Source organism: Sorex araneus, chromosome X (assembly GCF_027595985.1).
Source record: "Sorex araneus isolate mSorAra2 chromosome X, mSorAra2.pri, whole genome shotgun sequence".
Taxonomy (NCBI): Eukaryota; Metazoa; Chordata; class Mammalia; order Eulipotyphla; family Soricidae; genus Sorex; species Sorex araneus.
In genome coordinates, this window is record NC_073313.1 from 204777576 (window position 1) to 204802169 (window position 24594).

Here is a 24594-nt window from a genome sequence, read left to right on the forward strand (position 1 = left end):
ACACCAGTTCTCTGTCAACGCCCCTTGATAATCTATTGCATTGACTCTTCTGTGACAGCTGGGCTGAGCCTGCTGATGTGGGCTTGAGATTGTCTGTGCATGCCAAGTTGGTCAAAACTTGGCAACAATCCTGGATTTTCTGAGAACAAAGTCTGTTAAATCATCCCTTGTGCTTCAGAGGGGCTTTAGAGTAATAGCAATGATTTTACCAACCACCAATGAGTGAATGAGGCTGTGTCTACTCCTGTTTCACAGAGAAGATGCCCGTCCTCTAACCAAAATACACCAACTCTTCTGTCTCTTTTACCTGACATAGACCGAGAGGGTGATGGAGCATCTTTAGTGTCAGCATCAGACCAGAAACTTTCCGTGGTTTATTTTGGTTCATGAAGACAACCTAGTCTGAGGCTTGCAACCTCTCCTTCATCAATAAACCTTGATTTGAGATTTCAGTCCTTGTGATGTCAAATTAAAAATGAGATGTTTGGGGAGAAAGTCATGAGTACCACATCCTAATTTGTAACTAAGAATAAATACTACATAGGAATTCATTTGTAAATCAATATATAAACCCTAGACAGGTGATTTGCTGGAGCTGGAGAGATAGTACAGCAAGGTTGGCGGGGGGGGGTGCGGGGGAGCACTTGCCTTCCATGCTGCCAACCCAGTTTGATCCCCAGAGCCCCATGTGGTCCACTCAGTCACTCCAGAAGAGATCCCTGAGTGAAGAGCCAGGATATAGCCCTGAGCACTGCCATGTGAGTCCCCCAAACTAATAAATATAATTTGTTTTATGGCTTTTTAAAAATTGAATTATTTAAAAATTCATTTAAAAAGTATGGTGTCCTTTATTGCAAACCACAACACCTAATCAGAGAGAGAGAACAAAAGGGAATACCCTGCCATAGTGGCAGTGTGGGGTGGGGGGAAACGGGACTGGGGAGGGGGGGAGGGATGTTGGGTTTACTGGTGGTGGAGAATGGGCACTGGTGAAGGGATGGGTTATCAAACTTTGTAAGGGAGAAACATGAGCACAAAAATGTATAAATCTGTAACTGTACCCTCACGTTGACTCACTAATTAAAAATAAACTATTAATTAAAAAAATAAATAAAATAAAAAATAAAAGTCTCTTTAAAAAAAATAAATAAAATAAAAAGTATGGTGTCTTAGACACACTAAGTTTGAAATACAGCATGAATGCTAAAAGTTGGTATAGATGGGTCAGCCTGCCCTTTTATCCCTAGTAATTTGGGCCATTTGGATGGAGGTCTCACCAATAGACCTTACTTTTGCTATGAAAATAATTTGACTTTTTTTTTGCTTTTTGGCTCACACCCAGCGATGCACAGTGGTCATTCCTGGCTCTGCACTCAGGAATTACCCCTGGCAGTGCTCAGGGGACCATATGGGATGCTAGGAATTGAACCCGGGTCAGCCTCATGCAAGGCAAACGCCCTACCTGCTGTGCTATCACTCCAGCCCTATGAAAAGAATTTGAAATCAGGGTTTGCCTTGATTTTTGTCTGTTACCATCTAGGTCATCCTCGATTTTTCAATCAGCTCTCCACTGGATTGGATATCATTGGTTTAGCTGGCGAGTGGCTGACATCAACTGCCAATACCAATATGTAAGTCTGGCATATTATTTTCATATAATCAAACATGATGTATGATTATGGATTGTTGCTTTAAAAGTGTAATGGTTCCGTGGTTCTGGGTCTGAAGAGATAGTTCAAGGGGTTGGAGTGCATGCTCTGCAAGCAGGAGACCCTGAGTTTGCTTCCTGACACTGCATGGTCGCATGAGCACTACCAGATATGACCTCTGAACACTGAGCTAGGAGTAGTCTCTGAGCACCTCTAAGTCTAGCCCAAATACCAAAAGAAATTTTTTTAATGGTTCTGTAATAATTTCTTGCCACATCATTAATTTCATTGCCTAATGGTATCTTCCAGTGATAAATCTTTTCGGTTGATCACAATTCTGGTTTAATAGTAGATAACTTGATAAGCTATTTTTGAATTTAAAAATATAATTTAATTAGAACATTAAATTAAATGAGAAATAATAATTCCAGTTTTCAAAATAAAGTGTGAGATTTTTATCTTAGAAGATTCTGTATTTATTTTGTTGTTTATGGGAAGGGTGTGTGGGGGGAGCAGGGTGAGAAGAGGGAGGAATCCCAAGGGTGTTCAGGAAGTTTAGGTTCTCCAGTGGTAAATCTCAGCTAAGTGGGCCATGGTTCAGTGCAAGGCCTGACTATGTGAGCTATTTGGGCCCTATGGTACCAGGGGCCGATGGTTCTGGGGCCTCCTGGGCCACACCTTACAGTACTCAGGGGTCCTTCAGGGCTACACCTGGCTATACTCAGGAGACCATGTGGTGCCTGGGAATAGGCATGCGCTGTACTATATTCCAGCTTCTGTAACTATTAATAATAAATATATCTAAGAGGACCGGAAGCAATAGCACAGTAGGTAGGGTGTTTGCCTTGCATGTGGCCGACCTAGGTTTGATTCCTCCATCCCTCTTGGAGAGCCTGGGAAGCTACTAAGAGTATCCCGCCCACACAGCAGAGCCTGACAAGCTACCCTTGGTGTATTGAATATGCCAAAAACAGTAGCATCAAGTCTCACAATGAAGACATTACTGATGCCCGCTCGAGCAAGTTGATGAACAACGGGATGACAGTGCGATAGTGTGATATCTAAAGAGATCTTGTTTTGGAGTGTGATCTGGGTTCATTTTCCTACTTAAGCACAGGGATCCTTATCCTTTAGAACATACTCCTTTTCTATTAGGGTAACCATAAAATCACAAACAACTTTGTCACTTGATCAAAAACTCCAAAACAGTAGTGAGGCATTATATAGCCCTTTCAAATAATTAAGATTCTTGTTCTAAATTTTTCTTTTTAAAAATATTTGTTTGGGGGGCTGGAGAGATAGCACAGCGGGTAGGGCGTTTGCCTTGCACGCAGCCGACCCCGGTTCAAATCCCAGCATCCCATATGGTCCCCTGAGCACGGCCAGGGGTAATTCCTGAGTGCAGAGCCAGGAGTGACCCCTGTGCATCGCCAGGTGTGACCCAAAAAGCCAAAAAAAATATTTGTTTGAGTAAGCAACATCTGTTTCTATGTTCTTGTAGATGTTTATAACATTTTTATTTACTCTAAGGTTCTGGCAGGGTGCAGGGTAGGGCAGATATTTTGTAGGTCATCGTCTTGCAATCATCTTCTAATTTACTGCATGTACGTCTCTGGAGGCTCCACCTGATGAAGGGTTATCATAGCCTGCAGTAGATTATTTTTTCTCTGCTCACTCTGTGATTTTCTACCACTATCCATACACTCAGTGGTACCACATTTTACAGCAGAATACAGGGGGAAAGTGAAATAAATTTCTTCCAGTAATTTAAAAATAAGTATAGAAATTATATGGCTTTAGAGACTCTGTAGCTAGTTCTCTCACATCAAGCATGTGAGAGTTTTTTGGTTTGTTTTGTTCTGTTTTATTTGGGGATCACACCCAGTTGTGTTCAGGCCATACTCCTGGTTCTGAGCTTAAGAATCTTTCCTGGCAGGCTCAGGGGACCATATCAGGTGCTAGTGATCAAATCTTGGTCAGCTGCATGCAAGGTAAATGCCCTGCCCACTGTACTATCGCTCAAATCTCTAAGCATGCGTTTGACTTTTCTTTCTGGCACTGCATGCCCTCCAAGCAACTTTGGGCATGGCCTCTGGTTTGGTTTTGTTTTAAGAAAAAATTATGAGTTTTCTTCACTGTGGAAATACTTAAAATAACTATCCATTAACTTCTTTATACTAACTTTTTTAATTGATAGTAAAGTAGATTTGAAGAACAAATTCATATGAAAGGATGCTATTATTGAAAACAAGGGACCAGAGAGATTGTAGAGTAGGTAGGGTACTTGCCTTACACATGGCCAACCTGGGTTTGATCCCTGGAATTCCATGTGATTATCTGAGACTGCCAGGAGTTATTTCTGCATGCAGAGACAGGAGTAACCCCTGATCATCACTAAGTGTTACCCAAAAATATAAAAGAGAGAGAGAGAGAGAGAGAGAGAGAGAGATTTTGTTTGACATCAAGGGTTGTTCAAGTTCAAGTTATTCTTTTTTTCTTAAACTACCAGTCTCAAAACTTCAACAGGCACTTTAAAATTGTATATTGATTTGTGTGTTCCCAAACTATTTAATGATCTGACTCAAAATACTTAAATACATTTTAAAAAGTTTCTATTAATTAAGGATTTCTGCTTGCTTTGCTAATTTGAAACAACAGCAACAAATTTTAAAAGGCAAATGTGACAAGTGAAGCCTTTAGTGCTAAAAAGCATAAAGGACTAAATTGATTAAAAACAAAAATGGGTTTTATGCTTTCTGACTGCCAGTCATGGTTAGCTTCACGGCATCTGTGTTGGGTCTCCAGGGCTGCAAAGGACTAAGGAAATCAGGTCAAAGAGAGACTCTCATTGTGGCCTCCTTAAATTAAAAAAAAAAAATCTAACATTTGCAATCTCTGCCACGATTTCTGAGATTTGAAAAAAAAAATACCAGCCAACAAAGACTGTGTAATACATGAGTTAATACTTGAAAACAGACACTAATGGTTGAGTAGAGCATCTTACCCTAAGGAACAATTTTAATTAGAAAGTACAGCTTTGAATTAAAGAAAAAACAAAACTATTCAGAAAATAAATGAGATTGATAAAGTAAAAAGTATGTCGTCATTAAGACCCAAGGACCCAAACTAATGTGGGTCCTGAATTCACCCTGTTCCTTAAAGTGTCTCTGTGCCAGTTTCCTGATAGATGTAGTCTAATCTCAAGGTCAATAAAAGGAACTCTCCCCCATTGAACCTTTTATGACCAGCTTCTCTCCTAAAAGACTTTTTCTTCAGCAAGATCTCACAAATTCTTCTTTGGTGTATATGTTCCTCCTAACAGCGCAGTCCCTTCCTTGTGCCTTTCCTCAGCCCAGCCACAAAACACTAAAGCCTGTCCAGCCGTCTGAGGTCAAGGCCACTCTCAGCAGCACATTGTAATTGCAGCTGTGCTGAACAGTGGATATTTATAAAATATGAGCCGATCCACACAGATCGATCGGGAAGGTTATTTAAAATAGTGAAATAGTTCCTGTCAGTGCTGGAGACAAGTCTTTGTCTGAAGAAGTAATAACTATTATGGAGAACTTGTTCTAAGCCAGTTCCTCAGAAGATCATGAAATGCAGCAGTGCGGTCACGTGCTTGGGCGGAATAGCATGCCTTAGTGACAGTTCCTTCTCTGATGGGGAACCATGTTCAAAGCAAGTCAGCAGAGAGAAGGGCACCGGAGGTTTCTTTAGCCAAGCAGGGTTTAGTGAATTCGTGGTACTGTGCTCACTTGCTGCGCTCTTACTCACTTTGTGTGGCATTGGTAATGGAGATGGAAAGTTCTATTCCTGATCGGAGTTTTGTTTGCTTAAAAAAACTCTCCTAATTCAAGAGAGGGGTTGTGTGATCAGAGTGGAAAGCGTTTTTTAGAAAGAAAGCACACTTCTGTTCATGCGTTTATACCCGCCTGTGCATATCACCTTACCACCTCGAGATAGATTTTTCTGAACAAGAACACGGTGAAGAGTCAAAGAAAACTTCATAAGGGTGGAGCTGAGCAGGTGCCCACAGCCCTTTGCTTGCTGAACAGGCACTGCTGGCAGGGTCATGCGGGCTGAGCTGTGTCTAAGTCCCGGCAGCTGATCCTCATGCACCAGCCAGCAATACTAAATCTAAATGGCAAGATCTGGCACAATGCTTGTTATGAGTTATGCTTTTAAGTATCTAGTACTTTATTTTCATAAAAATTTCCCAAGAGGCATTTTCGTTGGAAGATATCAGTCCTTTCAGACCACTGGGCAGGCAGTCAGTGAAGTGCCAGCAGCAGGCAGTTGTCATTTATCAGGAAAGCCAATGTGATAAACGGGACTTGGAAATTTGAAACATCCTCATCGTGGGATCCCAAAGCAGATCACTTGGATGTATCTGAACCTCAGTTTCTTCTTCTTCAGGAAAATGGGAGATAGTAAAAATTCAGCCTATGGAATATACTGTGGTTTCTAGTCTTAAGTGTAGGAACCAAAGAGTGTGGTTCTGAAGTCTGAAAGGCTCTAACCTGATGTGCACCCAAGAAAATGCAAGTGCGCGCCCCTTGTAAAGGCTGCCACTTCAAGGTCACTATTGTCATGCAGGGCTCCTCCCTTTAGCCTCTTAGCTTTTGGGTTTATATATGTCATTATTACAAGATGTCAAAGAGATCACACAACCCCTCTCAGATGTGTTACCTTTCAAGGTGAAGTTGTGCTATCTGCCATATCTGAAAGAGGCGCATAGAGAGTAAACACAGATAATTCACTTTATTCTCTCTTTAAAAAAGTTCCCAGACTAGCAGTTACCGGGCTTCTTTTGCCTTTCTGATCCCTATTATAGCACCTAGCTCTTATCTTCAAAGTGACCTAATAGTGTAGGCTGGCAACTAGAGCTCCAGTCATTACTTCTTTGTCCCAGAATTAGAGATGGAGGTAAAATGGAAGGATGGGAGGAAAAGAGCGAAAGGTTATACACAATTTTCTTTTAAGGAGGATCAGAAACTCTACACATTTCTCACAGTGTCTTTTTAGCTAAAATAGCCCATGCCCATCCTGAGAGAAGCTCAACGTTGTAGTCTTTGATGTGGGAATATTGCAGCCACAAATAAAATGGCATGAAACAAGAGAAAATTAATATTGACTAGCAACCAGCTCTGCCATGAGACAAACACTTCATCACAGTAAATTTACCTTCATTCATCAATACTGCTGGGAAAGTGAGATGACCAATTGAAAAAGAGCTGACTTACTGCTCTACTCAGAATATTGAAAGATTTAGAATTCCCCTTTGATGTCACTTCAGACATATCACTCTCCTACTATTTTACTTACTTACTTCCAACCCCTGTTCTTTTGTTTCAACCCAGAGTTTTTTTGCAGGCTTGGTTTCTTGTTCTCTGATTCTGAAGTGTAATCTTATCCTCGAACACTAGTGTCCAATCAGCTTCTTCTGAATCCTCAATTATCCCTTTCTCTCTTGACTTTACCACTCAGGGAATGAGTATCTAATCTGGACTCCAGCTTGCAGGAGAATTTCCTAGCCTTATACACAAAATAAAGGACATGTTCTCATTTTCATTCTAGAGGACGGACCCTAGTTTTCTCAAGGATTTCCAAAAAGGTGTATGACTACCCCTCCTCATGTAAATTAAGAACCATTGTTCTTGGGTAAGCTTCTATAAGACTTTGACTAAAGGCAGACTCATAGTTATAAACACAACAGTATAGAATGCAGCATCAGAGGAAATAGAAGAAATGGAAATATAAGTGGGCTCCTAGCCCACTTATTAGGTCTGATCTAAATCAGCAGCCATGGACCAGTCTACCAGCTTCTAGAAGAGGAATCAGGACTAAGCTTGTGAATCAGAATAAGCTTATTATTAGCTATGGAATAACTGTTTCTTCATATCCAGATGGGAAGGCCGGACAGAACTCAGCTGTCCAAGAACCAAATGGTGAATTTATTCTCATAAGCTTTTCCTCAAGGTTCACAACAGTCTTCTAACATCTTTATCTCATTATATAAAATGTCACCTGGAAGAGATTAATAATTCATTAAGTTGATCCAAACAGAAAGATTTAGGGATCTGTGTACATGACACAGATAAAGGACCTGAAATAGATGAAATCCGATCATAACATGACCAAACTCTGTAGACTCTTGCTCCTACTTTGGAGACTCATGGACCAAAATTTTCCTGGTCCACAGGTAAGAAGACTAATTCATGCAAATATAAATGGACAAAAATCATGAAATTAACCCCTGGTCTTGAGTGCCAGCCCTTCTCTCTTTCCCCATGTGACTGAATTCTGACTCCATTTTCTTCAGATAGATAATAAGGCACTGATATTAAGGCTTATAATCCCATTTGTCCCCTGTTTTATCCCCAACAGCCTTCTCTTTTGGTATTGTGAGATTCCAAGACGCACACTACCGCCCAAACTCTTCATCCTGAAAACATTTTGCCATTCCAATGTTTCCAGATATCAGTGGCACATATGTTCAGATATTCCCACGTCCAAATCAGAAAGCAACAATGTTCAAGAATAATCGGTTAGAAGCACATCTTGAGTTTACCTCTGGATTCACTCAACAGCACAGGCTAAACCAGGAATCCTTTTCTTCTTCTTCCTTTATCAGGCCATCAGACATGAGGGAGTGTTGGTTGCTACGGTGATGGGGCTCAAAGCAGAACCAAAGCATGATTGTGACCTCCAGAGGTGATGGTAACTGAACACATGGTTTCCAAGGGTCTCCTTTCTAAATTTCAAGGGTTCTCTCAATTAAAATGGACATATTCTTTTTGAAAATGAAAATCTTCTACCAACAGATATATCCTGAGGCTCCTCCAGGATCTTTTTTGTCTTCTTCTATCACCATATGATTAATGCGATTGCTTTTTTCTCATGATTAAAACTTGGTAGCTTCACCTATGTCTTATGTACAACAATTGTTATCTCATCCTTGCAAATAGCTTTTCTAAATCATTAAGACTGCAAGAATTCCCATTAGTCCTCAGCATTGGCATTCATTCAAAAACACTCTGACCAATATTAAAATCTCTGCCTAATATTTAGCTTGGTCAATTTAGGCATCTCTCTTCAGCAAGCATGATCGGAGCCAAGCCCACAGACATTAATGTTTAAGAAGGCCAAGAGATAAGAAAGACAAAGAGCCTCAGATTCAGTAAATGTCTTTTTGTTGTCTGGCTTTATTTTCTGTGGATGCACCTTCTTGGGTTTCTCTTAAGCCCTATGCTTGGTATCACGATTCTCATTTCAATGACTTGTCCATCAGATCGTGCTTCAATTTTGTGTTGCTTTGAGAAGAGGCATGGCTGACCACTTTAAAATTGGTTTGTTAGAAGACAAGCAAACTTATCAGTATCGTTGATGACCACAATTAGCTGTGTATGCCAGTTGAGTATCTTCTTGAAATTTAAAATTGGTAATTAGAAGATCATCACTTTTAATTATTCTTGACAGATATTGACCTCAGAGAATTATAGAAACATAGTTATCCTTGGGAAATATCAGTAAAAAAAGCCATGTAGATAATTATATTGAGATCTTTAAAACCTGGGTCAATATTTCCAATTATCTTCACAGTTAGCTTTCGGATGTTTACATTGTTTTCAAGATAGACTTTGACTGTGGGTTTTATAGATTCTACAACTGTGAAATTGGCTGTCAGGATTTTTTCTAATGTTGCAGGCCAGTTTTACATAGAACTTAGGAATTTTTTTTCAATTAGTATTTGTGTCATCCTACAGTCCTTGAGGTGAATTTTCTCTCCTCCTATTGCTGTGAATGGAACTTACCTATGACTTTCCATTCAGACGAGAATCCATTTTGTTAAGAATCAAAGAGCAAGTGCTTTTACCACCTCTCTTGGTAACCCAGTCTGGCTTCTGACCTTTTATGACTGCCAACTCAATACACTTACAGGAAATAAATATTTCGGTGGCTTTGAGCATTCTTAGAGCCCATGTACAAATATAAAACCACTCATCAGTGCTCCCTAAATAAGTGGTTTGACTTCTTTATTTTCATTCTTTTTGTCACCTCCTTTCCAGGTTTACATATGAAATTGCACCCGTGTTCGTTCTCATGGAGCAAATAACACTTAAGAAGATGAGAGAGATAGTTGGATGGTCAAGTAAAGATGGTGATGGAATATTTTCCCCTGGTAGGTGACTTCTGTTCTTTCTCACTTGCTGTCTTCAAGTTTCACAGTATGACTCCGTGAAATCCTTGGGCACACTGAACACAAGGGTTTGTGGGAGAAAAAGACCTTAAAATATTTTTCTGATATGCCCCTGCCTTCCTGACTGGTCAGGATGAAAAGATAAGGTTAAATAAGATAAGGTTCCTAAGAATTTTCCTCCTATGAGTACTTAGACTTTGCCTGAACATACACAAACTGATGAAAAGTATATCTAAATCAGGTTGCATAATTCCAGTCTATAAATAGCATGCTGATAAAGTTTTGAATCAGTAATACTATTTTGAATCTCAAGTTCTAACTAGATACAAATTAATCCTAAACTCAAGATATTCTTAGTGGTAAAAGAAAGTTTGGATGGTATCATAGACAATGTGATGGTGTACAAGTGGAAAAGAAATAGGAATCACAATTGTTGGGCCATAAATGTAACTCATTGATACAGCATGTGTTTTGCACGCGCAAAACCTTGTTTTCAATCCTAGGCACTGAAAAAAAGGCAATTGATCAAGCAATTCAAGCTGACACAAATGTGTTTGTCAGCTAGTTAATGCAAAAGTGTTGACCAGATATACCTAGAGAGTTTCCCCAATTCTCCTTGCATCTTTATTTCCATAAATGTGAGTTTGGCTTAATTTAATTAATTTAGAACACTCTTAAATAACTGAATGGCTTAGTTGGACTGTTCTTTCAGTAAAGTATCCAGGCAATGTCACAGTTTCCTTCTGTATTCGCCATTATTCTCTCTTTCTCCATCTATCTAACTCAGAGAACAAATTCATCTTTGTTCAGTAAATAGACTGAGCCAAATGTGGAAGCAGCAAGGTTGTAATTCACCTATCTCCTTGCAACCTCTGCCACTACCTCCTCTTATATTTCCTCCTAGACTTCAAATAGGATGAATCCTGGAGTAAATGAATCACGGCTAACCAAATTGCCTCAGTGGCTTTGATAATGAGTGTGATTACTTGTATCCTAAAGGCAAAAAGTGTCTAGAGAGAAGCCTTGGCAATAGGGAAGCCAATAAAATTTACCAGGATATACTTCCCATCTCTCTCTCTCTCTCTCTCTCTCTCTCTCTCTCTCTCTCTCTCTCTCTGTGTGTGTGTGTGTCTGTCTGTCTGTCTCTGTCTCTGTCTCCCTCTGAGGGGCAAGGGTGGACCATACTCAGGGCTTACTCCTGGCTCTACACTCAGGGATAACTCCTGGCAGGGCTTGGGGAATGATATAGGTCAGCTGCATTCAAGGCAAGCAAAACTCACTGTCCTATCACTCTGGCCCTTCTTCCCATTTCTGACCTCCTTGAGCTGTGTCTTAAAATACTACATCAACCTTTGCTGTTAGACTAATGAAGGTGCCCCCACACCTGGCAATGTGTCTTCTTGCTGATAGGGGGAGCCATATCCAACATGTACAGCATCATGGCCGCTCGCTATAAGTACTTTCCGGAAGTTAAGACAAAAGGGATGGCAGCTGTGCCCAAACTGGTCCTCTTCACATCAGAACATGTGAGTTGTATGACTTGGTCTTATACTGTGATGTTTACCAAGGGTCTATCTAACTTCTAACCTCAAACCTCTGTTTGTTGCAGAGTCACTATTCCATAAAGAAGGCTGGGGCTGCACTTGGCTTTGGAACTGACAATGTGATTTTGATAAAGTGTAATGAAAGGTAGGCAGGGGAGAGTGAATATTAGGTTCTTGATATATTAAATGTGTTCATCTGTTAAATTTGTTTTATTGTGTTTAAGGACTGACTCAGTACAGTGTGCCAAGCTGCTAATGGTCTGTTGAAAATATCCGATTAAATTGCTTTTTGCTGCTGCTGAAGTGGTTTTTTTTTATGTGCATCTCACTGAATCTTCATTTTAATTTTCTCCTTTTATAATAATTACAGGGGGAAGATAATTCCAGCTGATTTGGAGGCAAAAATTCTGGAAGCCAAACAAAAGGTATATACTATGGTGCATCTAAAGTTTGATAAATATAAAATCTTTCAAAATAGCTTCTTCCCTAGAAAATAAGTCTTTCATAATATAAGAGATAATTTTACTGTGTTTCTAAAATTTTATTTTTGTGTATTTGTTTGCTTCTAACTTGTGATGTGATTTAGTTTTAAAGCTGTGTAGGTATGGTATCAATCTTTAAAAAAATTGAGAAATGAAAAATTCAGTTATTAAATTATTTGTCCTACATTGTGCCAAGTGGTTAGTTTTGTGTACTTCAATAAACTCACTAGTATTATAGAAATCTACCTAATTGACATTTTGCTTGCTAATTTTTAGGTATAATCTCATTTTAACTAATACCATCTTAGCTTGTGATTCTGTTGAGCAAAGTGTGTCCACATGCTGGCAGATGGACCATGATACTGGGTGAATTCAGTCTCCATAAATCGTACTATACCAAAAAATGATAATAATCTCATAGGGCAGACATATCTACAAGGTCCTTCCAGGTAGCTGCCAGGCTATTTACCAACCTGCTGTCATTTTGGTTATATTCTTTAGTTACCTCTTTAACTCTGACTGTTGACTGGGGTCTCAATACAGCAGATAAATGAAAATGTTCTTAGGACTGAGCAAGGAGCAGAGGAGGAGCTGGGCTTCAGTAAAACCAAGAATTCCGAGATTTCCTCAAACCTGAGTTCTGTTATTCTATTTACTCATTTATTTCTTGCTCATATCCAAGATTTATCTTAGCCACTATTAGTGTATTGACCTATTGTATATAACCAAACAATGGTTCAGTCTAATCCATCCATTTTGAACAACACAACCTCTAAAATATACCCAGATGATATTCAAAGCTACCTTCCCATCATGCCAACACTTATTACTTTTTTCTACTTTATTTTGTCATGGAACTCACCAGCATAAAAACACAGAATATTTTGGTCATTTAACTTTGTTTACTGTCTCTCTCCCACTAAAATATAAAATCTCACAAAGATAAACATCTTGATTTTTTTACTCTCACTGCTCTAGTCCCAATATTCCTATAAGACCTGCATGTGAAGGTCACTCAAAAAAAGTATTTGTTGACTAAGTGAATGAGGGAATGAATGCACAAAGAATACTCCCAGATTCTTCCAGATATGAGAAACTTCCAGAATCAGCTCGCTGAGGTGTTGGAAATCTGCTACAGTGATTCTTTTCTATCATGTGGGAGTGGGAAGGCTTAACCAGTCAATCAACCTTCCTTGTCTTACACTATAGGGATATGTCCCTCTCTATGTCAACGCAACTGCTGGCACCACTGTCTATGGAGCTTTTGATCCAATACAGGAGATTGCAGATATTTGTGAGAAATATAACCTTTGGCTACATGTTGATGTAAGTAATGTAACTAAGAGGGTGAACCAGTCCATTTTGGGGGTGAAAGTAGTTCTTCCTTATTACCTGTCTAAGCTGTCTTCCAGCGCTCCAGCCAGTTCACTCTCCAAGCCTCATTAGTTCTCACTCTTCTCTGGCCCCGAGCCCATCATTCATTGCTGTCCGCACTCAGGCTGCACTTCCTGCTGGCCAGTTGTTGTCTTTTGGTTCATTTCTAGGCACTAGTTAGAATATTGTTTTCATCATCTTTCCCACTAGCTTTTGTCTGGACAAAGAGCTGCAGAGTTAAATAGAATTGATTTTAGAGGATTATAGAAAGTGACCATGAATCTGGACACTCAGTGATTGACTACTATCCAGCCATCTAGGCATTTAAAAGAAAAAAAACAACCTTTGATACATGTGGAAAAACTAAGGCTGTATAGGTAAAGTTTTATTAACTAAGATCTTTAGTCCCTGATCTTCCCAACAATACAAAGGTACATTTCACACGTGTGCCTGGATATGCTATCCCCCTATTCGCACATATTTTCTCACATTTAATTTCTCACTAGTAGATAGTGGGTGCTCTGCCCTCTATAGAGCAGATGCCTAATAAAAGCTGTTCTATGTCACTATGTCACACATTGTCTCATGGGGGTTGGGGGGCAGTTATCATGCATTCAGGGTGCCAAACAAAATGTTTGGCTGCTGTGAAACCCATAAGTCTTCTCAGTTTTTTAGAAATCTGAGAGACTGTCAGAGAGATTGACGGCCCCCCCCCCCCCTACCCTGCAAGGACAGGGGATGGGGCTCCTGGCTTATCTCTGGCTTTTGACTCTGTTTTGTGCATCTGAGACTGGGCACCCAGGCTCAGATACTAGATAGTTATCACCCTGGTGCAGCTTTTCCCAGGTGAACTTGGTGGAACTTTTGAAGATGAATCTTTCCACCTCTTTCCACCTGCCACTGATTGAACCATAGCCATGGGTTACTTTTGCCAAAGAAGCTCATGTTATTTACTTTATATCTCCTTCCTTCCCTCCTTCCCTCCCTCCCTCCCTCCTTCCTTCCTTCCCTCCCTCCTTCCTTCCCTCCCTCCTTCCTTCCTTCATTCCTTCCTTCCTTCCCTCCATCTTTCCTTCCTTCCCTCCCTCCTTCATTCCCTCCCTCCTTTTCTTCCTTCCTTCCTTCCTTCCTTCCTTCCTTCCTTCCTTCCTTCCTTCCTTCCCTCCTTCCTTCCTTCCCTCCTCCCTTCCTTCCTTCCTTCTCTCCTTCCTTCCTTCCTTCCTTCCTTCCTTCCTTCCTTTCTTCCTTCCTTCCTTCCTTCCTTTCTTCCTTCCTTCCTTCTTCCTTTCCCTCTCTCCCTCCCTCCTTTCTTTTTTCCATTTCTAAATTTTATTTTAAAGTACTGTGGTTTATAAAACTATTAATTATGGGATTTCATGCATTACACAATTCCTTACCATACCCTCCACCAGAATGTCCATTTTCCTCTACCATTGTCCCTGTGGTCCCCATTCTCCAACTAATAACCCCACCTCCCTCCCTTAGTTGTCATTTCTGGTATTTATTAGATAGTGCAAAATGACTGATTTGAAATTCTCTTTTTTTTTGCCATCCCCAGAAGTGCTCAGGGCTTACTCATGGCTCTGCACTCTGGGATCACTCCTGGTAAGGCTCAGGGGACAGTATATAATGCCAGGGATCAGAGTCAGGGTGGCACATACAAAGCAAGTGCCCTACCCACTGTACTATCTCTACAGACCTTGTCTGAGGTCCTTACAGCCCCTGTCTCTCTTTCCACAGGCTGCCTGGGGCGGTGGGCTGCTCATGTCCAGGAAGCACCGCCATAAGCTCAGCGGCATCGAAAGGTAAGAACAGTGCCGGGCCACTTCCTTTCTTTTTTAAAAATTTTTAAATTTTTTTAAATTTTATTAAATCACCATGTGATAGTTACAAGCTTTCATGTTTGGGTTACAATCGCACAATGATCAAACACCCATCCCTCCACCAGTGCACATTCCCCACCACCAATATCCCGGGTATACCCCCCTTTCCCACCCTCCCTCTGCTTCTATAATGCCCAAAAGTAGAGAGAGAGTATGGGGAATATTGTCTGCCATAGGGGCCACTTCCTTTTAAGTACCAAGTATGCTGGGCCTGTGAGTCTGCTTCAGCCACCCCTCCTTGACTAGGGCACCTTTACTTCCCTCTGTGTAAGCCCTTTCTCTGTATATTTATGGGCCATTCGTTGTTTTTTGTTATTAGTTTATTTATTGATTTATTTATTTGGTTTTGGGACCACACCCAGTGGTGCTCAGGGCTTGCTCCTAAGCTCCAAGGATCACTCTTGGCAGTGTTTGGGAGATCATATGTGGTACCAGGGGTTGAACTTAGTTGGCCATGTGCAAAGCAAGACCCTTACCTGCTATCCAATCTCTCCAGCCCTGGAGCATTTGTTGTATGGCTGGCAAGGGAAACCAAGGATGAGGATTTCTTAGTCTAATGAGTCCTCCACAATGTGATACTTTAGGAAAGAAAGAAAATAGTTCTGACACAGTGCGATAAATGCAACAGTAGATGGAATGTCAAAGTAATTCTATCTGGATAGGAAAGGAAAGCCCGTACTGGGGCAGAGAGTGATTTGGAAGTTCCATGAGAGTTTGCTAAGGGGATAGGAATCAACTCCAGTTCATTTTACTCTTTTTGTCACTCACTGTACTGCTTGGGAGCAGAGTTGGGCACTCAGCTCAGTCTATTGGTTTCCTAAGGATAGTATGATTTTGACCTGACTCCTAAGTCTTAATCCAAAATGAATTCACATTCATTAATTCTTTGAGCAAATCATTACTGAGCATCTATCCGGAACCTGGATGTGAACACTTGGTTAATGTCTTCATTCCAGCCCTGTACAACACTTGAGTCTCAAAAGTGCTGTTACATGTGGGAAGAATAAAACCATTGATGGAAGATGTTATGAACCAGGAGTCCCATAACTTGTGCTCCAGTGGGTTTAAAAATGGTACACGAAGGAAGGGATTTTCTTTTGGAGATTTTGTTGTTGTTGTTTGGGGGCCATACCTGGAGGTGCTCAGGGCTTACTCCTGGCTCTGCATTCAAGAATCATTCCTGGCAGAGCTCAGAGAACTAAATAGGATGCTGGGGATCAAACCCTGGTCAGCTGTATGTAAGGCAAGCACCTTAGCTGCTATGTTATCTCTCTGGCCCCAGAGATTTTGTTTTGTTTTGCATGTCATGCCAGACAGTGTGAAAGGCTACTCCCAGCTCTGTGCACAAGATTTACTCATGGCGGTGCTGGGAATAGAGCCCAAAACTCCTGCGTGGAAAGCATGTATACTCCAGCCCTTTGAGCTATCTCCCCATCCCCAATAACAACAAAAAAATTTAACCTGCATGGTAATAAAGAAAAGTGAAACAAGGTTTAATAACCATGATAGGGTAGTGAGAGGATTCTCTAAGTAGAGTAGGAGGTATTGCAGCTAAAGACAGGAAGGAAATATTTTAAAATAATAATAATAATATTCTGGGCTGGAGCAATAGCACAGCGGTAGGGCATTTGCCTTTCACATATCTGACCCATGTTTGATTCCTCTGCCCCTCTCGGAGAGCCCGGCAAGCTACTGAGAGTATGGAGCCCGTACGGCAGAGCCTGGCAAGCTACCTGGGTGTATTAAATATGCCAAAAACAGTAACAATAAGTCTCACAATGAGAGACGTGACTGGTGCCCGCTCAAACAAATCAATGAGCAACAGGATGACAGTGATCAGTGATCAGTGGATAATAATATTCCAGGTAGCAAGACCAGCTCTTGGCTAGTCAGAGGACTATCAAAGAAACCAGTGTGGCGGGAGCAGAATGGCCAGCGGAGAAGTGGACAAGGCACAGGCAGAAAGCCGAGCACACAGCCCTTACTGGGAGCAGGGATTCTGCTAGAGTTCCTGGTGGCTTTTATTTTGGGGAGTTGTCATTTTTTATTTGGGGCTTCATCACATCCAGTAGAGCTCAGGGGCTCCTCACAACTCAGTACTCCAGAGATCATGTGGTGCCAGAGATGAAACCTGTGCCTCCTGCATGCAAAGCCAGTGCCCCCGCCTGGTGCCTCCCTGGCTAGAGTTTCTGTTGCCTCTCCTGAGCTGTTTTCCATCATTTTCAGCTGAAAGACCAGCAATTAGGGGAATGGGATGGAGTTTGTGAAGCACAGTCTTATGAATTTGTAACTTGACTCACAGTTGATGACGAGTTCATGAGCCAGTCTGCCTGCAGTTCAGGTGATTTGCATTTCTGTCTCTAACATGAAGAAAACTTGAAATATTTTGGTTCAAATCAAAGATTCTCTTTCCTAACATTTTAGAGCACTTATCTCTTTGTGAAGTGATAGGAAATCAGATCTTATCACTTTCCATTTGCAGCAGCAACAAATCATTTATTTCAGTTCCTTAGGATAACAAGAGGAACATTTAAAGGGACTGAGATATGGCTCAAATTTGTGAGGTCCTGGGCTCCATCCCGTTTATCACATGGCTCTTGAACACTGCCATGCATAGCTCCTATACAATAATTAAAAAACTTATTTTATTGATATGAGGACATAAATTTAAAAAATAATAACCCACTACTTTTTAAATATGGCTTAACACTGATATCCTTTCTCCATTTTGTTTGGGGACTCACACATGACAGTGCTTAGACCTTATTCTTGGCTCTGTGCAGGGGGGCCACTCCTGGTAGTGCTCAGGGGAATATAGTGGTGCTGGTAATCCAAGTGGGGTCGGCCACATGCAAGGCAAATGCCTTATATCCTCTGTCTCCAGTCCTATATCTTCAGTTATTTTTCTCCCTTAAATATAATAAAGCAATAGCACATTAGAATATTAAAGAAGTTGTAGGCAAGCATCATTGAGAATCATCTGGTGTACCCCTTTTGATTCAATTTAGACACAATACTTTTTAATGAGATAAGCATTTAATCATCTTAGAGCTTTTCACAAGATCTTTCTCAAAGATTTTGGGTTTTGTTTTTAAATGTGTTTGATGGGAAATTCCTTAAACCTTTCTCTGAAACCCAGCACCTACCCAGTCACAGATATACTCAATGATTTTCTCTCTAAGACACCTAAGCAGGATGAAGAGGGCATTTGCCGCAAGGATGTCACTCCAAGACAAGCAAAAGCAGTGTAATTCTGAGCCCATTGCTCTGTCGGGGAAAATATTCTTCTTAGGTATTTAGATGCAGAGCCCAGCTATAGCCAAGGCTATTAGGAACAAGTCTATAAACCACTGAAGCAAGTTCCCCAGGTTTTAATCATCAGACATTACACTTCGTTGTTTCTGTAATGTCCTAGCTAGTGTGCTCCTTAACCATTTAATTGTGTCTGACAGCACGATAGGGTTGCTAGGAAACTGCTTGTTAAGCGATCATGGCAGCCCAGAACTGACAATATCATATTCAGTTAGCATTGAAACAATGCTGCCAAGCAGCCCAAGTCTAGACCATCCAGCTGACTTTTGAGTGCCACACTCTGCACACAACCCATTTTGCCAATGAGGAGAGGATGACTAAGAGAAGGCCGAGTCTGTCACTTAGAGCCTGTTTGATGGAGGGGTCCTGAGCACTGGCTGGGCAGTGAGTTTCCGGACTTGAATCTTGGCTTCAACACTTCCCAGCTGTGTGCCTGTGGCTGCTATACTTACCCCTTTTCTATCTCAGTTTCCCAACATGACATTAGGGAGTGATCCTGGTTCTTACATCATTGGCTTGTTGTAAAAACAAACTCTTCTTGGTAAAGTTCTCAGCATTTGTCATTGACTCAATTTCTGCTTTATTCAATTCTGTGAGGTAGACAATCCAACCCATTTTTCCAGATATGAACAATGGAGGCACAATGAGGTAATGTAACCTGCTCAAAAGTGCAAATATCAGAGTTAGTCTGGTGGAACCATCCACCTTCAAAGCCTGCGTCTTTCACAGTACTGCTCTGATGCCGGTGAAACTCTCAGAACAGAGAACACATAATAGTTGCTTTTCACAGAGGTTAGCTCTGATTATTAGGAGTTTGCTGAAGAGGCAGTCTGCGTCTCTGATTTAAGCCAGCCGTGCAGGGGGCTGGGTGTGTTGAAAGCATGTATGGATGTGGTTTTCCTCCCGAGGATAGTTGCCCCTGTGACATGCTCACCTTCTCAAGGCACTGTGTGATTCTTTCAGGGCCAACTCTGTCACCTGGAACCCTCACAAGATGATGGGTGTGCTGCTGCAGTGCTCCGCCATTCTCGTCAGGGAAAAGGTTTGCACTCCCCCCAAAGATGGATGCTCCCAGAGGGAATAGACTGGGGGACTTGCTAAGGGCATTTGAGGGAGAGGAAAATGGGCAAAAGTTATTTGAGAGAAGGATGTCAGAGCCCATGCAAAGCCTCATAGCGATGTAAGGAGGATGGTCGCCTGGAACCCCAAGCCCTCACCTCTGTGAGCCTGAGTCTTGGTTTTCATAACAGGGAATACTCCAAGGATGCAACCAGATGTGTGCAGGATATCTCTTCCAGCCAGACAAGCAGTATGATGTCTCCTATGACACAGGGGACAAGGCAATTCAATGTGGTCGTCATGTGGACATTTTCAAGTTCTGGCTCATGTGGAAAGCAAAGGTACGAAGAAGGGGATTCAAAAAGTACAGCAGAAATATAATTTTCACAGGCTTCTTTGCAAAATAAAAAGAGATATATAACAGATAATTCATAGTATGTGTAATCAATATCTAGATAATTGAGTTAACTATTTTCTTTTTTTATGTGTGAAATCACTTTATCCCAACTGACAAATCTTCCCTCCTTCTATTCAATCTCCTCAACTTCAATTAGCATAAAATTTTCTTATTACAACAGAAAATTATGCCAAGACAAGGACTTGTACAGCTCTCTTTAGGGATGCTGAAATTATTTAATGCAGATGTAGAGAAATATAAAGACAAAACTACTGCATTATTCTATGCAGTGCCCTGAATTCAATTATAAGGGCTCCAAACATGAATATATATGACAGTTCTAAGTTCTGTATAAATAATGAGTTCCATATTACTTGCATTCTGTACATTTTTCTTATTTTTTTTAATCTGAGCAATTCTACTCCTAGAACAAGGAATGCTTTTAATTATACTTTCAGTTGCATTTCTGTGTTTAGAGATAGAAAGCAAACTACGCAGTTTCCCCACAGATGTGAGTATGGGGGCTGGAGCTATAGTACAGCGAGTAGGGCATTTGCCTTGCATGCGGCCTACCCGGGTTCGATCCCCAACATCCCATATGGTCCCCTGAGCACCGCCAGGAGTAATTCCTAAATGTAGAGCCAAGAGTAACCCCTAAGCACCGCTGGGTGTGACCCCAAAAGCAAAAACACAAAACAAAACAAAACAAAAAAATGACAACAAATAAAAATAGATATGAGTATGGGATAAGATTACTACTTATCATTTGTTTCAAAGGTATTTTTATGTAATCACATAAAGAAATTTTGATTTTACAGTTTTGTAACACACTCATTGTATTTACCTACTGTGAATTAACTTTAGTAGTTTTCATATTTTGTTCTGGGGCCACACCTGGTGATACTCAGTGCTTACTCCTGGCTTTGCATTTAAGGATCACTCCTGGTGGCTTCAGGGGACCATGTCGGGTGCCAGGGATTGAACCTTAGTTGGCCTCTTGCAAAAGCCTTACCTGTTGTTCTATCTCTTCACTCCTTGGTTTTCATATTTAAGGTTGAGTCTAATACAAAAATAACAAGATTTCGGTAAAACATCTCTAAGTATTTTTTTCTTAGGAATAATTTAATGGATTATTAGTGGGGTTTTTTTGCTTTATTGTGTCATTTTGTCTTAATATAAAAATTGTCTGAAATTGGGCCAAAGAATTAGTGCGACAGATAAGGCCAACCCAACTTTATCTCCAGCATTCCAGATGGTTCACTGAGCATCACCAGGATTCATTCATGAGTGCAGAGCCAGTAGTCAGCCCAAAGCACTGCTAAGTGTGACCCCAAAACAAACAAAAATGTCTGAATTTGGTTTCTACCACCAAGTAATCATAGGTATTTTGAGCACATAGACAGCCATGAATTGCAACAAAGGAAAAAGCCCTATTATTCGAAATATAATAACTACCTAGCTTCTATCAGTAACTTGTATCTTTATCATGCCTAACAATAGTCTCTTTAACCATCTGGCAGAAGTTTGCCTCCTAGTGCTCTGGGTGCTGAGGTGGGACCCTGGCTTGGGCTTCACTCCCAAGAGGAAAGTGCCCACTGGCTAGTGTGCACACTCCTGGTACTCAAGGAAGCTTAGGCTCTGACAGTGTTGGACTTCACCCAGGCCCATTAGCAATCTACAAGCCAGCCTTCTGCATCTGTTCTTGTTAACACAGACCCACTCAACAACCCGCTCGCTGCCGTTATTAATCAGCCATGATAGCTTTTGAAGCTTCGTGCTCAACTAGTTTGTCAACAGTTGAAGCTTATGCAATTCCAGGGCATGTACTGAGACTGATGGCTTCTCCATCTGCTTCCCTGCCTGTCACCCAAAGAGATAATCCTGTGTTCTGTGGAAGGCTGCCTGCCTTCAGAACGCAAGGGATACATTTAGCCAGGGCATGTTTAGGGGGAGAAGGGTGGCTTCTAGGTTTGTGTTTCTCAAACTATCGCTGGTGAAGAATCAGGTTTGTTTCTGTGTTTTTCCATCTACCAGACACTGATGCAATAACAGTGAATTGCTAGGAAAATGAAATTTAAAAACATACAAAGTGCACACACACCTATTTCTTTTTTTTCTTTTTTTTTTTTATTGAATCACCAAGTGGAGGGTTACAAAGTTCACAGGATTATGTCAGTTATACAATATTCAAACACCCTTCCCTTCACCAGTGCCCATCTTCCATCACCAACCCCCCCAGTATATCTGCCGCCCCCTCCCACCTCCCTAGTCCCCACCCTTGTACGTGATAAGTTTCACTTCATTTATGCTTATCTCGATTACATTCCATGTTTCAACACACAACTCACTACCGTTGCTGGGGTTTCCCCCCAAAAAGAAAAAGACAGTCCTATTGCCAATGAGGCATTAGATAGTTCTCCATTGCTAAGAATATAGAAATATTAAGTCCTGCTGTTTGTTACATAACTTTTCTTTTTCCCCCTTGCCCCGCGCCACCGAGTTCACGCCTGTTTAGTAATCGCCACGCTGTCTGACAAAGGGAAAAAAACCGAAGAGGATGATTATTTCCCGTCATCAGCCGGCGACACACACCTATTTCTAAAATTAGATTAAGTTGTCATAAGACTGTTCTGCCTAATTGCTATATAGCTCAGTCCCTACACTGATTTTTATCACAAACTGATTATGAATTGGCCTTAGTCCATTGACACATCTTGAGTTGTATCGTCCTTAAACAAACCAAATATAGGTTTTGTGTTAAGGTTGTCAATTCTATCAGGATGCTAAAAGTCTTCAAGAGAATAAATAGCAAGAGTTCTTTTATTATTTTTAAATTTTTATTTTGTTTTCTGGTTTTTGGACTTCACACAGTGGCACTCAGGGCTTACTCCTACCTCTGCATTCAGTGATAAATTCTGGCGGTGCTCAGGGGACTATATCGGGTTGCTGGGGATTGAATCTGGGTCAGCTGCATGCAAGGCAAGAACCTTACTCACTGTACCATCTCTCCTGCCCCTAAAGTGCCCTTAAACAAGAGTAGGCATACTTCTTTTTTGCATGTGCTGTGAAGACGTTGTATGTATTTAATTGGATGGTTTTTCATAACCACCTCCAAGAATGTTCTTCCGTGTACTTCCAAGAGCCTTCTCAAACTCTACTCCCCTGGAAATGCAACTCTCATCAACTAACATGACTTTTGTTTAAACAAACAAAAACAGGGCACAGTGGGATTTGAAAATCAGATCAACAAATGCCTGGATCTGGCTGAGTACCTCTATGTCAAGATTAAAAACAGAGAAGAATTCGAGATGGTTTTTGATGGTGAGGTAAGTTGTTTTCACTCTTATGAACTCTTTATTTAATTCCCTTCATGTCCATGAACTTTTTTTCTGTCAGCATTGGCATGGTACTTTGCCTTTTCTTCTTCAAAAATGATGTAGCCAGTCCATTTGTAGACAACACATCTGTCTTTGGTAGGACTGAATCCTTTGTCATTCATGGGTGTCTCTTATTATTTTGCCAAATTTACATGATAAAGTTTTCTAGTTCCAGGAAACTGATGGGATGGGAACATTCTTGTCTTCCAAGACTGTTTCTAAAATGAAGTTCTTCTTTCTATAGTGTCATTTAAAGGAAAGCAAGATAAAAATTGTGTCTTCCCTGAGTTCATATCTACATTGCACAGCAAAGGGCTTATCACACCAGCATTGACTGAGTGTCCACGTTTGTCAGGCCTCATGCCAGTAGCTTGATCGTATAGTAATGACCAAAATAGATACTGTCTCTGTGTTAATGGAGCTTGCAGTTGGTTAAAGAAAGATGGAGTAGGTGCCATGTTGAATGAAAGGAAATCCACTGATAATGCATTATTACGTTCAACTAGTCCATTTATCAGGCAACCTAAATTATGAGAAACTCACCAGACACTGAGTGAGCAAAAAAAAGAGCCCTGAGATGTTCACTCTGACCACTTAAACTATTTTTAATTTTTGTGAGCATATCTGAAATAAATGTGATGTCTAAAGCCGGCTAAGGACAGGAATGGTGATAGAAAACAGCAACTGGGAAGGAAATTGAAAAACTATAGCAATATAGAAGAGATTTTTAAAAAGGCATAGATGAACTTTAAGTTGGGGATCCTGAGTAGTTCTAGACATCTCAATAAATTTTATGGTAGTTTAGAACCAATATTGATGTCCATTATGATCACCCTGAGTCATTAAGACAGGTTTAAGCATTAATATAAACTAAATATTAACTAAGGAAAGTGTTTATTAATAAAATGTAATTTCAGGTGTCTTTTCAAACGGCAAGATGGAGAAACAATTTTTCGAAAAACTACTAAAATTTAATCAATGTTTAACATTTAATTGTTTAAAATTTGTGGCATTATTCATTTTAAAAACTTGTCATAAGAAATGGCTCTCCTATGTGTGCTGAAAGTAGACTGTAGACCGAACATGATGGTCACTTAATACCTGTATTGCAAACCACAACACCCAAAAGGAGGAGAGAGAGAGTAAAAAGGAATGCACCTGCCATAGAGGGGGACGGTGTGTGAGGGGGGGGGCTGGAGGGGATGGAGGGGAAGGATACTGGGATCATTGGTGGTGGAGAATGGGCACTGGTGGAGGGATGGGTACTCAATCATTGTATGACTGAAACATAAACACGAAAGTTTGTAAGTCTGT

The 24594-nt window shown here is 40.8% G+C and overlaps 1 protein-coding gene across 1 annotated transcript in view; it reads left to right on the plus strand.

Annotated features, from left to right (window-relative positions):
- Positions 1 to 24594, plus strand: part of GAD1 (glutamate decarboxylase 1) — a 41705-nt gene that overhangs the window by 12618 nt on the left and 4493 nt on the right. Inside the window, exons 6-15 of the mRNA XM_004601145.2 lie at positions 1541 to 1631; positions 9722 to 9834; positions 11263 to 11378; positions 11462 to 11541; positions 11767 to 11821; positions 13088 to 13204; positions 14993 to 15057; positions 19411 to 19489; positions 19698 to 19847; positions 23122 to 23229. Coding sequence (XP_004601202.2) covers positions 1541 to 1631; positions 9722 to 9834; positions 11263 to 11378; positions 11462 to 11541; positions 11767 to 11821; positions 13088 to 13204; positions 14993 to 15057; positions 19411 to 19489; positions 19698 to 19847; positions 23122 to 23229 — 974 coding nt within the window. The remainder of the gene's footprint in view (positions 1 to 1540; positions 1632 to 9721; positions 9835 to 11262; positions 11379 to 11461; positions 11542 to 11766; positions 11822 to 13087; positions 13205 to 14992; positions 15058 to 19410; positions 19490 to 19697; positions 19848 to 23121; positions 23230 to 24594) is intronic.